The following is a 17,266-nucleotide window of genomic DNA, read 5'->3' as shown; positions in this document are numbered from 1 at the left end:
TCGGTTGTGTTCGACTCTAGGGGGTGGTACTCATCCCCGTTTCCAAGCCATAGAGCCAGCGTTTGTCCGAAGACAGTTTCCGTTGTCACATGGCCAATGCGACTTAGACCCGGAACGCTGTTTACCTTCCCGCCGAGATGGTACCTATTTATCTACTCGCATTTACATGTTTTCGAACTGCTAGGTTGGCAAGGAGTTGGGACAAAGCAACGGGAGCTCACTCCAAATAGTAAGAGCATACTATTTCTCTGCAAATTCAACCTCTTATCATCTGGTGTGTTTTTTTAATTATTATTGTGCATCCTTGATAAAGTGCCTTGAATTAAAAACCTGTGTTAATCCATTTACTTGGATGCTTTCATCTATAGTTTATGTTTATGTCTAAGGCTACTGAACCTAACAGAAAAAGAGCCCGTTCAGGTTTGACACATCATCTTAAGATCCAATATGTTTGAATTCTCAATGTATTTAGATAAGGAATAATATATAGGTCTTGGATGCAGCACCAGTAGAGTGTAAAACCATTGTATGACTCCTTCACCCCCGTGCTTGTCTTGAATTTAGCAACAACCTCTAGGTCACGTTGTCTTTTCTGTAGAAATCATAAGGCACTTTGCTCCAGGTGGTTGCCATATCATGGTAACCAGCTGCAAAGTATTTGGGCTAGCCATTTTTAGTTGGTAGTTGCTTAGCAATGTTAATTATGCTATTTTTCTTTCTCTGACTCCAGAAGAGTGATTGAGCTGGGGGGGCGGGGGGGGGGGGAGAGACAGTGATGGAAAGGCATTAATTCAAGTTTCTATACAGTCATTCTTAAGTTCCTTTTATTCTTGGCTATCTCACATTGTAACCAGATTTGCTGCCTAAAATGCAGAGGAACATTTTGAAAAAGATTGCACAGTTATCTCACTGCCCTCTAGTCTATAGTGTATCGGCATTCTGTAATTGCAGCATTTTGATACCACATGAACTGTCAGGGCTAAATTCTTTGGCATCACGAGGATTGTGATTTGGTTGAGCTACTAGGATTGTTTGCTAAAGGACTAGTGCTATAAATCCAGGGAGTGTCCTAGAGTTCTCTAGCTGAGCATTTTGAGTATAATGGAGGTAATTTCTGTCAAACTCTAATCTGATCCTCCTAGCTCGATTTTAGGAAACCAGTCCATGGTAAATTTTAATGGCTACCCTTCTTAGAAACTTTTACCTTTCGAAATTACTCTGAAGATTGGCTGGGTGTTAATGACCACCTGTGCTCTTGAGGAAATTTTGCTAATTGTCACCTAATCAAATGTTGTGATTTCTTCAAAATTGCTATACAGTATTCCACTATGGATTGAGGCCTGAATTCTGACCTGAATCCCTCTTTCAGACTGTAGCCTATTTAGCACTTGGTTTGCATTTCTTCAACAACAGGCTTCATTGTCAGTGTGCAGCAAGCCTGAGACCTGGTCTTCCCTATTTTTATGGAGTTGTGTCCTCTTATGAGACACAGCTTGAATCTTGATCTTCAGTGTTTTTTAGCAGGGCTGTGCAGGAACTCTGTTTTTAGTGTGGTAGTTCTATAAGGTCATTCTGTGGGTGGATTGTACTGTACCAATTCTTTCCTAACTACTACAAGTTTCAGTGATTTTTTTTTCCTGTGCCTGAAGTGACTCACTGCCCTACAGTTCCACAAACAATTCTGTACAATTCTATAGTCTTTAAACACACACACACACACACACACACACACACACACACACACACACACACACACACACACACACACACACACACACACACACACACACACACACACAGATCTTACATAGTTGGTGAGTTTCATAATTCCATTTCTGAGATTCTTCAGCACTTTTGAGTAAATACCATCTGTTCTTTGTGACTTATCGCTGTCTAGCTTATCACTTTACTCTTAAACGTCACTTACTGAAACATCAATTCGTGACAGCTCTTTAGATTTATTATCTAAAATGTAACAATGTAACTATAATTTCTTAATTTAACACCTAACACCCAGTAATCTTTTGGCCCTAAAGGTAAATAAAGTAGCTGATTGTGTCCTGTTATTAAATTTGAATTGAATATATATGTGTACAAACTTTTGATATATGGTGTCTAGAATTAATTTTAGAAGACACCCATTTCAGTGTCAGCAAGCAAACTTTTTTTGGCAAAAGATTCTCTCTTCACCTTTACCTTTCTCTCTCTCTCACACACACACACACACAGATGCAAACATAAATGTGTATGCACATGCACACATGCACAAGAGATGGAAGTCTTCACTAACTTTGCTGTGACAGGCGAGAATGAAAAATATTCTCCTCACTGGGTGAGATTACAAAGGTTTAGGTTCAATCTTTGCATTCTGGCACTTTTTTTCCTCAAAAAGATCCCCCCCCCTTTTTTTAACTTCCTCTCAATATTTTGCACAGAAAATCTTATACAGTATTTTGCAGAGTGTACTCTCTTTTCTGCAAATTTCTTTGGTGATGAAACAAAGTAGTAATTTTTCACTCTTGGGCAGGAACAGAAAAATCTATCAGTACCTGTCTTTTTTTTTAAAGTGTGCTGTATTGATATAGCCTTTTTTCTTGAGCATAAAAATACTTGCCAGTATTTGCGTGTGCACAGAGAGAGAGAGAGAGAGAGAGAGAGAGATCAGAACTTCAGCTAACTCTAGGTCAGGGGCTGTTCCATTAATCTGAAGGTAGGTTTTCTTTTCAAATGTGAAAATATGCTTGTGAGCATATGGGCAAAGTGTGGCGCTCCAGAAATTCTTGGACTGCAGGTTTGCATTTTGCCCATCCCTGATCTAAAGTCTGCTTAGACATATGCTATGCCCAGTAAAGAGGAAAATCCTTGGAATCCCATGGGTCCTCTCCCACTCAATCCATATGACTTTAAGTTGATTTTAAATACTTAAGAGTCAGAATCACAAGCCTCCTGTTTATTCTAGGATGGCTGCAAATTTTGCCTGGCAACAAGACGTGTCTGATAACAGCAAGCCAGTGTCTTGTGGTCATCATTCACATTCTTGCATAAATGAGAACAGAAGGAGTGTGGCCCTTGATGCTCAGCAAGCTCCTTTTATAGAGCTTACTTACCTTAGCCAGCTAATATGTTTATAATTACGTCCGGTCTTGCCTGCTGTGCAGACAAACCTCCACAAGCATTTGAAAAAGCTTTATGCTAAGCCCTGAGCAACATCCATCAGCCTCACGGATGAAAGGAAGTTGATCAGAGGATATATTATCATTGTATGGAAAGGCATTATCTCTGCAGATTGAGGATATAGCAATTATTTCTACATCTTTTGTATGCAGTATGTTTTCTGGTAATGGCCCTTACATAACCACAAAGTTGGGAAGGAGCTTCACTTGAGATCCTTTGCTGTGATCACATGGTCAGCAGCAAAGCTCTGCATAATGTTTTGTGGGGGTGCAAATCTCACCAAGTCAGAGGAGTAAATATTTCATACATTTCACAGTATCCCTCTCCCACATGGAGAAGAACTGTGGCTGTGTGACTCAGCCTATTGTAAGCTCAACGTTATCATCTCCAGGTGCAGCAAGGAAAGAATCATGGCTGAAATCCTGGAAAGTTGCTACTGCCCAGTGTCAACAGCGTAGTCCTAGATTGACCAAGGATGTGATGCACTATGAGGTACCTTCCTATAACCCTAGACGTGCTCAGGAATTCCAGATTCTGTACTAGAAAATGAGAGTGTCTGCTTGCACAATAAAGTCTACAAAAAAAATCAAAATTCATATAATCATGAGTTTTGGTATAGTGTTATTTTAAGGGTTCCTGTGCATAACAGACTTATTAAAATTTAATTCTATCTCATTAGCTGAAGCTATTTAAAATGATGCCATCAGAAATCATCCCTTAAAAAGACAGAAAGATTCTCTTGCATCTATGCTAGCTATGAATTAGGCAACATGGACAGATCATAAGCTGACATTCTTTCCTGTTTTCTTCCTGGGACATGGCAGCCTGCCACCACTGTTGGAAACAGGCTGTTTGTGGTAGAGACTGATGGTGGCAGTGATTGCTCATACATAAAGTTTAACCAGGGTTGTGTATGCTTTGAACTCTGTATGTGAAGGAGAGAGAAAGAGAGAGATTGATTCTGTGACAAGTTTGCCCTCTACACCAGGAAGAGATATACAGTATTATATATGAGAGCTAGACAGATAATCATTCCATGTGGTTATGAGGAATAGCAGAAGGCTGTTAATTTCGTAATCCAAGCACTGAAAGTTCTGTTGTGTCCCCTCTCCCTTCTAAGTTTTTGCTTACATGAAGGCTAGAAAGTTTATTTTCTAAATGAATGAATGAATGAATGGTTAAAAATCACACTGGAGATTTGTACAAAGCCTTATATGCTAGAAAGAGCTGTCACCTTGGAAATGAACCTGCCTGTCAGTTAAGATCTTCAAATGGGGGCTTTCTCTGTATGTGCCTATCTTTAGAAGTTAGGTGGATGGCTGATAGTAAGTCTTTTGGTGATGGCACTACTTGAATGAAATTATCTTCCTGTTGGCATCATTATTTTCTTTTGAGGTAACAGCAAAGTTCCTTTTTGTGTAGCTCGAGATAATTGATTGTAATGCTATTTGGGCTTAGGAAAGAATGTTTCTGGAGCTAATAGCAATGGCAGTGGTTCTGCTGCAACTTCTGAAGTGTCTGCCTGTGGAGGTTTGTCAGTACAGCAGGCAAGACCTGATGCAATTATAAACAGCTGGCTAAAATGGGTAAGCTCTGTAAAAGGACCAGCTTGTTGAGCATCAAGAGCCACACTTTTCTGTTCTGATTTATGCAAGAATGTGAATCATCACCACAAGACATCTTTGCAGGGATCTGCAATATTGGCAGTAGGCACAGGTGGTTTCCTGATATGTGATGTACATCTCACTTAATGTTGAAATCACACTGACTTCCCATGCACACATTAAAACACTATAAATGTAAATAAAATGTAGATGTCTCAAAACCAGTCAGCAACTGTGAACCACATAAAATTCCTATGCAGAGTTTTGAAATTCAAATTCTAATCCTAAGGATGTTGATCTGGTCCAGTAAGAATGGTTTATCCTGCTTCTTCAGTGCTAGCCAGGATGAATACTAATGAATATGTAGAAGGGAATTTCAGAGAGACACGGCTAGTCCTAGTGTTTTGACTCATGGAGGAAGATACAATCCTAGGGGCTCATCCATGCTTGGATATTCATAATTTGATGATGGCATTATCAACTGATCTGATTGTGTAAGTGGAGCATGGCAGATGAAACCTTCATGTCTCCTGACATCACTGCAAACTAATACGTTTTTGTCTTTGTGACACGTTCAGCTGCCAGTAGTGAAAGGCAGAGAAATCAAGTGATGCACGTGGGCATGTAAACATTGTAATCTAAAATACTCAAGTGAAGTGGTTTATATCTCTTTCAAGATGGTATGGATGGAGGGAAGAGAAAGGAAGGAGCATGCTCGGATAAATGGTGGGTAAGGGGGATAGCTTTGGGGGAGGGGCAGAGAAGGCAATGCTCACCTTATGTATGCTAGGTTTGATTTAAGTGTGTTCCCGGTGATTCTGTGGTAGAGAGACCAGGCTAAAAAGCACAAGTCATACTAAGGATGGTGTCAGAGAATTCACATACTGTATCCCTAGAGAACATGCATGTAATAGTGCCATTGATCCTAATAAACAAAGGTGACTTGGAATTGCTCTATTAAGACAAGGTAATGGGACTAGGCTGCCAATAAAAAGGAGCAAACATACTTCATACTTCATAGTGTCCTCTACCAATGTAATTTTTAATGCCTTCTGAACGGACTCTGTATAAGAATGTGTCCTTTCAATAATTTTTATTCCTTCAACCATGAAATTCACACAGTCAAAAACCTTACCACTGTGTAGTCTGCATATTGGTTTTTTAAAAAATGGATTTGGTTTACATCACTCCTCAGAAATGTTCAATTTGGTCAAACAATTTTATTGATTGATTGATTACATATGAAGAAAATACAATCTGGGTTGCTATAACTTTAATGCCTATTTTTCACAATAAGTATGTTTTCAGTCTTCCTGCCTAGATAGTCACTGCCTCCAGTAATCCTCTGTTTAAGTATCCAAAAGTGTGTGTTTAATAAAGAAAAGTACTAGAGTTACACATAATTACAAAGAGACAGTAGTAAGTTGACTAGCCTAAAGGAATAAGCATCACTCAATCCCAGAGATCTTGATAGGGCTTCGAAAAATTTACAACAGTTAGGGCTGGAAAACAGGATTGATCAGGTTTGTTTTCTAATCTCTGTATACTGCTGTTTATCTCTAGAAACATAAATCATGGTTGAGAACTTCAGATTTTTCTGGTTATACCTGCAAGACTGATTAATAAGGAAAGAAAGAAGATGATATGGATATAATATGTTATAACAAAATATTTAGAATCCTTATTTTGTATTATGGTCTTTGAGTAATAAGACATTTTGAGTAATGAGACATTCAAATTATCACAACATAGGGTGTATTTGAAACTTTAAAAAGAATTTTAACTATACAAATTTAAAAATCTGATTTAAATTTTAAAACTGCAATTTAACCAAAAAATCTATTTCAAAAGGATAGCTCTGTTATGTTCAGCTATAGTTGTCAGCTTGAAGTGCAGTATTACACAGTACCTGCCTCTAAACTCTGTTATTGTGTTCTTCTTTCTGTATTCAGTAGGACTTATTCCTAGACATATATGCTTTTCCTCTTTTGGTTTCTGTATGCACTATGTCAAGGTAGCACTACATAAAAACCCAGGCTTTTTCCTTCTTTACATTGTATTGTGGCTTTGGAAAACAGTATGCCCTTCCTCTCATACTTTGACCATCACGACAATGACAGTGGAGTGGACAAGTGTGAAGCTCAGCCTTCCCCAAGAAGATGTTTGTCAGGCATTGCCATTGATCATGCAATCATTGGTTTCTAGAAACTCTAGTCCAACAACATCTAGGAATCCAAAGTAGTAAACCTCTGGTCTAATACAATAGCACTGTTTTATTGCATTTTGTGAAGTGTTGCAAGAAGCAACTGGTAGAAGGTGGTGCAAAAGTAAGGATATTATTGAAAGCCATTCTGTTTCTGTTTCTCTGGCAGCATGTGGGGAAGCAAAAGGCAGCGCGGAGGATGAAGGTGAGGCTCAGGCTGGATGGATTGAGGGGGCCGCTATCCTCTTCTCAGTCATTATTGTAGTGCTAGTTACGGCTTTCAATGACTGGAGCAAAGAAAAACAGTTCCGAGGCCTCCAGAGCCGCATTGAGCAGGAGCAGAAGTTCACAGTCATCCGCAAGGGGCAGGTGATCCAAATCCCCGTGGCTGAGATCGTGGTGGGAGACATTGCTCAGATCAAATATGGTGAGTGGAATGTAACAACTGACCTAATGATTTCTCTTGTTCCTTATATTACTGATTATCTCTTAAAAGTGAAGGAGGTCAGGAATTTTCCCTTGCTGATTTTTTGGACATTTCATAACCCTCAACACTGCCAGCACCAGCACTGGAAATATCTTGGATTCCAAGGACTGAGGTAGGACTAGTAAGTATAGGAGCAGCAGGAGCCAGTGTGGGTTTGGTTTGATGCAGGATAGAGATGGGGAAGTTGTGATCCTCTGAATGTTGTTGGATGGCAGTGCCCAACGGCCAGCAGCATCTCATGTTCTCCATTGTTGATGTAGGAGATGAAAAATGGGCGAGTGAGATGGAATAAGAAGCAAATAGCAAAAGTAGGGATGTATAACTCAGGGAAGTACAGAGCTAATGAATGTGTTGTGTGTTGTGAATAACACATTTGCTCGAAGTCCTGTTGCTTAGTGTAGTAAGTAACAACTAGAATAGGCCTATTTGAATAATTGCAACACAGAGAACTTAACTTGCCAAATCCACAATAATTACATTGGCTTTCTCTAGTGCGATTAACTACACTAAGCAAAAAGATTTCAGCCACAGATAGAAATAGATTTCAGGGGTGTTTTGTAGGCTCTCCATTATGGGAAAGTTTGTTGTTGTTTATGCTAGAGTTCTACAAGGTAGAGTTCAAGGCAGTTTACGGTCTTAATAAAAGAATAAAAACAAGTAAAACCAAATTTAACTGTAGAATTATAAAATCAAGTAAAAGCAACTACACCATAAAACTATTAAAATCAAAAATGTCTTAAACCATTACAATTGACAAAGAGTATAGTCAGGAACAACTTAGCAGGCAGGTTAAATATCATGTGCCAGTCTGAAAAAAATGTGTGTTTTTGTAAGAGATATCCATGTTTAACTTACAGCTACTACAATGCACTGTATATGAGGCTACTCTTGAAGAGGGTCTGGGATCTTCAAATGGTGCAATACATGGCAGCTAGCTTGCTAACCACTGAACAGTATAGTGTCCCTATTACCTTCATACTGAAAGACTTGCACTGTTTGCCTTCAGCGTACCAGCACTTTTCACTCTGATTTTTAAAAAAGTGCTGGTACGTTGAAGGGAGTGTGTTCCACAATCTGGGAGCCACCACAACGAGAAGGCCCTCTCACGTGTGCTTGCTAGGCAGGCATCTGAAATTGTTGGTGTTCTTAAAATGGCTTTTCTGGAAATCTTAATGCCCCAACAAGTTTGTAAGAATGGGTGGTCCTTTAGATAGCCAGGCTCTAAGTCACCTAGGGCTTTAATGGTTGAAACCAAAACACTGAGCTGGGCTCTGTAAGCAACTGGCAAACAGTGCAACCCAGCCATTTCCTTACCACAGCTGGTAGACTTTGTCTCCGCGGCACTGTTGGAATCCCTGAGGCTACTGGTCTTGGGTGATTTCAACATCCATGCAGAGGCAGAGACTTCTGGCCCAGCTCTTGAGTTCTTGGAAACCATGGCTTCCTTGAACATGTCCCAACATGTTAACGGCCCAACTCACATGGGTGGTCATATGCTAGTCCTGGTTTTCTCCACCAGTTGGTGTGAGTGTGGTCTGATGGTGACTGACCTTGTGTAGGTTCCCTTGTCATGGTCCGATCACCATCTAATAAAATATGACCTCTCAATGGCTCTCCCTCCTCGCAGGGAGCATGGACCTACTTTAATGGTCTGCCCTCGAAGGCTACTGGATCCCATAGAATTCCAGGATTCCATGAGAGGGATTCTGGCTGATCTGACTGGTGCTCCTGTCAAGGTTCTGGTCAATGGCTGGTTTTCTGCTGCCACCAGGGCTGTAGACACGATTGCTCCTAAACGCCCTCTCCAGCACAGAGTTCGGCCTATGTTCTGGTTTAATCAGGACCTACGAGCGATGAAGCAAACCAGGAGAAGGCTAGAGTGCAAGTGGAGACGAAGCCCAATGGTTTATAATCGAGAAGGTGTCAGAGTCACGACTAACCTTTACCTTGCTAAGGTAAGGGCTGCTAGTCAAGCTCAACTCGCTGACCAGATAAGCGAAGCTTCAAATCAGCAGGCAGAACTTTTCCATATAGTCCGCTTCCTATCTGGAATTGGTCCAAGTGATGGGTTTCCTCCTAGTATCTCACCAGACCAATTTGCAGCATTTTTAAATCTAAAGTGGAGGCCGTCTGCTGGGAGCTCTCTCCTTTTTTGGATACAGTGGATTGAGCAGAGATGTCCAGCACTCTGTCTTGCCCGGTGAGTGTTGATCTCTTTCAGCCTGTGATGCCAGATATTGTGGACAAAGCAGTTGATTGCTGTCGGGCCACCACCTCATCCCTTGACTCTTGCCCGGCCTGGCTAATCAAAGCAGTCAGGCCTATAACAACTGAATGGACCACAGCAATAATTAATGGTTCTTTCCTGGAGTGCAGGTTTCCTCTTGCCCTCAAGGAGACACTCATTAGGCCGATTAGGAAGAAACCAAACTTGGTGGCAGACAATATTGGCAATTATAGGCCTGCCGCCAATGTTTCTTTCATTAGTAAAGTGGTGGAGAGGGTGGTGGCTTCAGGCTCTTTTGGATGAAACAAATACCCTGGATCCGTTCTAGTCGGGTTTCAGGCCATGCCATGGTACAGAAACGGCATTGGTCGGCCTGTTGGATGACCTATTGAGGGAGGCTGACGGGTAAAACGTCTCTATTGGTCTTCTTCGATATCTCAGCTGCCTTTGATACCATTGACCACTGTATCCTCCTGAGGAGGCTCTCCGAGCTGGGAATTGGTGGCCTGGCATTTGCCTGACTCTGATCCTTCTTGGAGGACCGTCCTCAAAGAGTACAGCTTGGGGAGAGGGTTTCGGCCCCATGGAGCCTCAATTGTGGGGTCCCGCAGGGCTTGATTATCTCCGCAATGCTGTTTAATATCTATACTGTATGAGGCTGCTGGGTAGGGTCATCAGGGGGTGTGGGGCATTGTGCCATCAGTATGCTGATGACATTCAGCTCTACATCTTTTTACCTACCTCAGTGGATGCCACTCTGTCCCTTCAGCGCTGCCTGGAGGCTGTACTGCAATGGATGCAGGTTAAGTGGGCTGAGGCTGAACCCGGACAAGACGGAGATCCTGAGGGTGGGTGTTCCCAACATCAGCAGTTTGGGAAACTCCCTCTCATTTGGGTTTGCAGCTTGGGGATCCATCTCGACCCGGTGCTCACCATGGAAACCCAGGTGGTGTCAATGGTCCGCTCCACCTATTTCCATCTTTGGTGGATTGCCCAGCTGCGTCCCTATCTTGATGTTGGGGCGCTCACCACTTTGGTCCATGTGCTTGTAATCTTGAGATTAGACCACTGCAATGCGCTCTAAATGGGGCTGCCTTTTGGATTGATGCGGAAGCTTCAAATGGTGCAGAATGTGGCGGCCAGACTTCTCAGTGGGGTGAAAAAACATCAACATATCTCTCCCACCCTGGCTGCTTTGCATTGGCTGCCCGTTCGTTTCTGCATTGATTTCAAAGTCTTAATAATTACATATAAAGCCCTAAATGGTTTAGGACCTCAATATCTGGCAGAACACCTCCTCCCACCTAGATCTACCCATATCACTCAATCTAGCCAGGAGGTGCGGCTGAGGAGCCTAACGCTAAGGGAGGCCCGGAAAGAAAAAAACAAGAAACTAGGCCTTCTAGGCAGTGGCTCCTCATCCTTGAAATAATCTCCCCTCTGAGATTTGTCTGGCCCCTTCACTGGGTACTTTCAAATGCCAACTTAAAACCTGGCTATTTAGGCAGGCCTTCCCTCCAGGCAACCACTTGATCTATTTTTTCTTTTTCTCCCATCTTGAATGATTGTTTATTGTTGTAAATTGTTGTTATATTTTAATTGTTTTTATTCTGCTTGTTGTGAGCTGCCCAGAGTAGTCAAAGACTAGATGGGTGGGAAATAAATAAATAAATAAATAAATAAATAAATAAATAAATAAATAAATAAATAAATACATACATACATACATACATACATACATACATACATACATACATACATACATACATACATACATACATACATACATACATACATACATACATACATAAATGAAATTAAACCTCCCTTTCTTAGAAAGACATGGACTTACTTGTGTGGCTAGGAGCCCTAGAAGAAAATTCTTATTAGCATCCAAGAGAATTTTGTGGTGTGTAAAGGCACCCATGTGTTGTTTCAGTCACACTGGAGAGTTCCTTTGTGACTTCATTCTTATGAATCACATTAGCTGTGCTTGTAATTAAAATAAAAATGGATATGTAGCAGAGTATTACACGTGAAGTATGATGCTCAGTAAAAAAAAGTAGAAAATGTATAATACTCAGAAACAACAGACAATGTAGCAGCCTTGGCTTGGAGAACTGATGAATGTTATGGTGACACTTTGATTTCTGCTTCTTCCAGGTGACTTGTTGCCAGCAGATGGGATCCTGCTCCAAGGCAACGATCTAAAAATTGATGAGAGCTCTCTGACTGGGGAATCAGACCATGTGAAGAAATCTCTGGATAAAGACCCCATGCTGCTTTCTGGTGAGCCTTTCATATGAGATAGCCAGCATAGAGCCCTGCATATGTTAGGGTCAGCAGTCAAATCATGAGCCTATGGGTTAAGGCTTCATCTTATCCTCCCAGCATCTGCATGCCATAATAACCCGAGCCCAATTTGCCATCCTCTGTACTGTATAGAAACAATGATGTCATGCTCCTTGAAGTTGCTGCCTGAAGCAGAGAACACACATACCTCAGCACATACACAATTCCAAGTACAGAAGTAAACTGAACCAGCAGCTGGGTCATAATTCAACAGTGGTGACAAGATATTGCCCTCCACTGCACCTGAGGGCAATAGGCTAGTTTAATGTGTGCAGGGTAGGCCTTGCGGAACGTATGGCTCTGCCCTTCCAACAGATGGGCATGTCCAGAGGGCTCAGGACCAATAGTTGGTGGGGTGACGTTATTACTTCCCAGCATTTGTTATGAGAGATGGTTCCTTACTTCATTTAATAGTGCTGAAGCTCCAGACGCAGGCAGCATATTCCTCCTTTTTTCTTTGAAAATGTTCCAGTGTAGCCATCTTTCTGCACCTGTTTCAATCCCAATGAGGACACAGTGATGAACACAACATGAAAGCAATATAGGCTGAATCATGATTGTATACGTTGCATAATAAATCCTGTAAGGTGGGGTGTGAAGAATTGTTACCTGTATGTGGTTCCCTTCAAATGTGCCCCTCCGTTGAGAATGGCTATTGTAGAGCATGAATCCATGTTTGTAGCCCAGCAGAATCTCCCTTCTCGAGACTCACAGATAACTTACTTTTGCATCAGTTTCTATCAAATGAATATACAGTGGTGCCTCGCTAGATGATGATAATCCGTTCCACTGAAATCGCTGTTTAGCGAAATCATTGTCTAGCGAAAAGCATTGGAATGCATTGAAACCTGTTTAATGTATTCCAGTGGGGCAGAATCGTCGTTGTTTAGCGAAGATCAGCCATAGGAGAGCCGCTCTGTGAACCGCCGATCAGCTGTTTAAATAGCTGTCTTGCGAAGCTTAGATCCCGAAAACACCGATTTTGCGAGTGTGGAGGGAGCTGTCAGAATCGTTGTCTAGTGAAAATCAGTTTGCGAAGCAGGAACCAAACATTGTCCAGCTAAATTCCCCCATAGGAATCACTGTTTTGCGAATCACTATAGCAATCTCAAAAAGTCAATGTCTAGCGAAAAAACTGTCATGCAGGGTAACTGTCTAGCGAGGCACCACTGTATAAGGATGGTTCAGATGAAACAAAATTGCCCTTCATGCACTGTCTGTTTTAGGCTTGTGGGCTTTGCAAATTGAGTTTCCTTATTCCTTTTGAATAGAGGGGTTAGCTCTGCAGATGAGCTCTGCTGCCCTTCTGTTGAGATGAAGGAAGAAGGCAGTACACATAGGAACTCCGTGCGTAGCATGAGACATCCATGGAGGCCTGGAAGCCCAGACACAAATTAGAGATCAACTCCTAGTTACTCAGCTTTTTGCAAAATAAATTGGACTTCCTCCAGTCATTCTGGTCTCCAGTTCTTTTCACATTTCATTTGCCTTTTTTAAAAAAAAAATCTAGGTACACATGTGATGGAGGGCTCTGGTCGAATGGTGGTCACAGCTGTAGGCATCAACTCACAAACTGGAATAATTTTTACTCTTCTGGGTGCTGGAGAAGGGGACGAGGAGAAGAAGGTCAAGAAAGGTAAGATGCTTCAGGAACCAGGCTTTCTATGGGAAGCATATGCTCAGAGTTCCTTAGTTGTATTAATGCTTGGTTAGTAGACTGGACAACATGCTCACATGACAGTGAATGTCGAACTGAGATCTTTTGGGCTCTAAGAGAGAAATTTTGGGTGTTGTATATCTTATGCTATAAATCCAAGATATAGGCAATACAAAAGAAGCAAAGAAGCTTTCTACCAGGTCTAATGTTGCCTGTTCAGCTGGCATTCGGTGATACCAAAAATGGAGATGGGTAGTAGGTGTCCTCAAGAACGTATTTCTTTAAGTTAATTTGGAAAAAACAAATTACACAGGCTTACAAGCCATTTATTGCTAGCATAGTCATTTTCTAAAAGGAAGACAAGACCTGCGTCAGAATGTTGCATTGTGGACTGTTCTTATACAAAGTGCCAACCAGAAGCACCCTTTTGAAGAATTCTCTATTCCTTTCCCCTGCCACCATGGAGCCATATCCACTGGGCTGTTTGGTCCCTCAGTCTCCTTAGAGCTTTTTGGTCAAGGTTTTTTGTTTGCTTTTTGCAAATCAGAATTTTCTTTACTCTTACCAGACTTGGATGATGCTGACTGGCCCTGTGTAATGCTGAGCACTTAAAGAATGAGCTCACTTTTTTGCATATACGATTAAGAGAAATCTATGAAGAGCAAGATCTTTCAGTGGCCTTTAGCCATAATAGTATTATGCCTCTGAATGCCAGGTGCTTGGAAAACTATAGTCAAACAGGTGCAAAGAAAGCTTCAGTCTTTATGGCATGCTTGTGGGATTCCCAAAAACATGGGTCTAGATGGCCTTTTTTAAGAGGAGGGATTCATTGAGCCATGAAAAGGAAGTTAACCCATCACTAGATTAAGTCCTTGTCAAACCCTAGTCTCCAAAACAGCAAGCTCATTTTGCTTTTCTGTTTTCATTTTAATCAACAACTGTGAAGCCATTGCCTCACACTTAACTTGGAATAGAGGACAATAATAAAATGCCTTTGTTCCACAACTGTCTTTCATTGTCTTGGTTGAGAGGAGTATCTGACTCAGTGATTCTGTTTTCCACCCTGTGCCCACCAGCTATCATGATCTGGGGCTAAATGTAAACATGTATTTATGGCCTGTTATACTATGCTGTTTCCAAACAGACCAATAAGGAATGGTTTCTGTAGCATTTTTGTGTGTGCTTATTGTATGCCATTCTTATTTCCCTTTTGTACAACTGTGGGCCCAAACAAAGCAAGGAGGGCTTGAGATGTTCAACATGATGTGAGGAGAATTATTGCACAATAGCCCATTTGAGTCCAGACTAGTCTGAAAGCATGCCCTGCATGACACTGGCTCTCAATCAAATAAGCCATGTTAATTCACACTTGAATTTTACATGGTAGCTTTAGTTTCCAAATAAGGCTTTGATGCTTTCCCATAAAGACAGTGAAAGGAGAACACTGGAATGCGGTTTGCAAAAACAGTGCAGCTGCTCACAGGTTGGGATTGCTCACAGTTCATGAAAGAGGCAGCTGTGCTTTTAAATCCACCTTGGCAAGTTAGGCAAAAGAAGCAAAAGGGCCCTGATAGTGCAATCACTGGAGCATTTTCCAGTGAAACTGTGGCGATGGACCGTACTAGCCAGAAGCATGTGAGAGGCAGAAGCAGAGGAGAGATAGTTGTGCTGTTTCCTTGGTAGCCAGATGGAGACAACTCTCTCCCACACACACACACACACACACGTACACGCACACATGCACACATGTGCAAATGAGGCCTTCTTTTCCATTTTTTAAAATCTAAATACAACGATGGGGAAACAGAAATAGCTGTAACTTCTAACTACTTGCCTATCAAAATTCTTTTCACTACTTCAAGGATTTAAACTATACAAGTTGCTATCCAAAGCTCTGTAGAGTTTCTGTGCACACAGACCTGAGCAAAACCAGAAGCAGCACATGCTTCTTGATCCTGGAGAACAGCTGTGTTTGGAGAACATGTCAGGCCCTGAGGGCAAAAAATTATTCCCTGGAGAGCTTCCTTGTGACATCTGCCCCATTACCAGCACTGTATTCTTCGGAGCAGTCAAACTGAGATAGTCACTCAAGCACATTTAAACAGAGAACTCCAGGCCCATCCTATGCATAATGAAGTCAACAAATGCCTTCTTTGCATAGGGAGAAAAGTAGTTTGGTAAAGAAAGAAAGAATCCTGCAAAATTTAAATAATAGCACCCATATTAGCATAACTGTTCCCCTTTTATCTCGGTCTGGTTGCATAAGTCTGTATGTTTGAGTTCCATGGATTCACAGAAACCTATATATGTATATAAGGCAAGATCTTAGGGCCAATTTTCTATCTCCAGGACTCATTCTTTAAAACATAAACAAAAGAAACAAAAACATATATCCAGAAGTATGAAAATGGTTATGTAAAATCTGGCATGGGGTGTGAGCTTAAAAAGAAAATGAGACATGGAGGGGGTGTTAAATAAAAATGCTTCATTTTATTATAAATTGCCACTCCTGAAGAGGCATTTATTTTGATGAAACCAAGCCAAACCGGCAGGAGAATCCAAGGGTTACACAAAGGCCTTTCAGAGCCATAAGCAGGCCATACCATTTCACTCCAATTTATGCTGTGTGTCTTTGATCACTTAATGCAGGTTTGATGTCCTAACACACTTTTTCTTATTTACTGTTAGTCTATATTTACAAACAAGGTACTGAAAGAGGTGTAAAAAGACTCAGGTTTCCTTAGAGTAGTTTTGAACTGTTCTGTTTGCCCAAAGATTTCATTCCTGAGGAAAAAGAGATAGCCATGTATTTCTCACCTTGCCTCCACTTTTTAATGCAACCTGAATGGTCTTGTTGGAAACGTGGCCACTTTATACCAGGAGTAGGCTACCTGATGTTTCCTTAGATATTTTGAAGAGCCGCGATTTCTGCCCATGGGTCATGCGGACTGGGGCTAATGGACGTTATGGTCCGAACTACCCAACTTATCCATACTAAGAGTGACTCAGACAGTTTTGAAGAAGTTTGATTTAGGAAATCTTAATGTGAGAGAGTTTTCAAGTCTCCAGATTGAAACTGATGCCCAAGGATAAACTTTTACTGACACAGCATAAAGTGTTTCGTGCAGTATAAGGAGCTTAACCAAAATTGACTACCATACCTCTAGTATGCTTCAGTCATAAAGACACAGTTCTGTTTGCTCATCTTCTTGCATGCTTTTGTAGCTACTTGCTACTTCCAATAGAATGAGGGCAAGAATTTCAAGGTGGGGATTCGCAGTAGAAGTTGGGAGAAATGTTGCACATCTCCAGTCCTTGTGTGATGGTGCTCAGACCAAATGGCAGCTGTGTCATACATAGCTTTCCCTTCCTGGTCCAGCAGCCCCTTCCCCTCCCCCCCGAAGAGAGCACTGAGCCCCCGCATACAGGTGTCCTCACCAACAGGGACATCGATGTCAAGAACCGTGTGCTCAGTGCTCCACCCTTTCTCTCTTTGTCTGAACAGGTAAAAAACCCGGAGCCCCTGAAAATCGCAACAAAGGTAACCAGCCTCTCCATCCTT

General features: G+C 41.6%; 1 protein-coding gene across 15 annotated transcripts in view; it reads left to right on the top strand.

Annotated features, from left to right (window-relative positions):
• ATP2B4 (ATPase plasma membrane Ca2+ transporting 4) overlaps positions 1–17,266 on the top strand; it is a 197,221-nt gene that overhangs the window by 124,974 nt on the left and 54,981 nt on the right. For all 15 annotated transcript variants that reach the window (XM_078391945.1, XM_078391943.1, XM_078391941.1 and 12 more), the window contains 4 exons: positions 7,151–7,408; positions 11,859–11,984; positions 13,558–13,683; positions 17,210–17,245. In XM_078391945.1, coding sequence (XP_078248071.1) covers positions 7,151–7,408; positions 11,859–11,984; positions 13,558–13,683; positions 17,210–17,245 — 546 coding nt within the window. The remainder of the gene's footprint in view (positions 1–7,150; positions 7,409–11,858; positions 11,985–13,557; positions 13,684–17,209; positions 17,246–17,266) is intronic.

This window comes from Pogona vitticeps, chromosome 4 (genome assembly GCF_051106095.1).
Source record: "Pogona vitticeps strain Pit_001003342236 chromosome 4, PviZW2.1, whole genome shotgun sequence".
Taxonomy (NCBI): Eukaryota; Metazoa; Chordata; class Lepidosauria; order Squamata; family Agamidae; genus Pogona; species Pogona vitticeps.
Note: the sequence above shows the minus strand (reverse complement) of the source record. Positions and strands in the feature narration are given on the sequence as shown.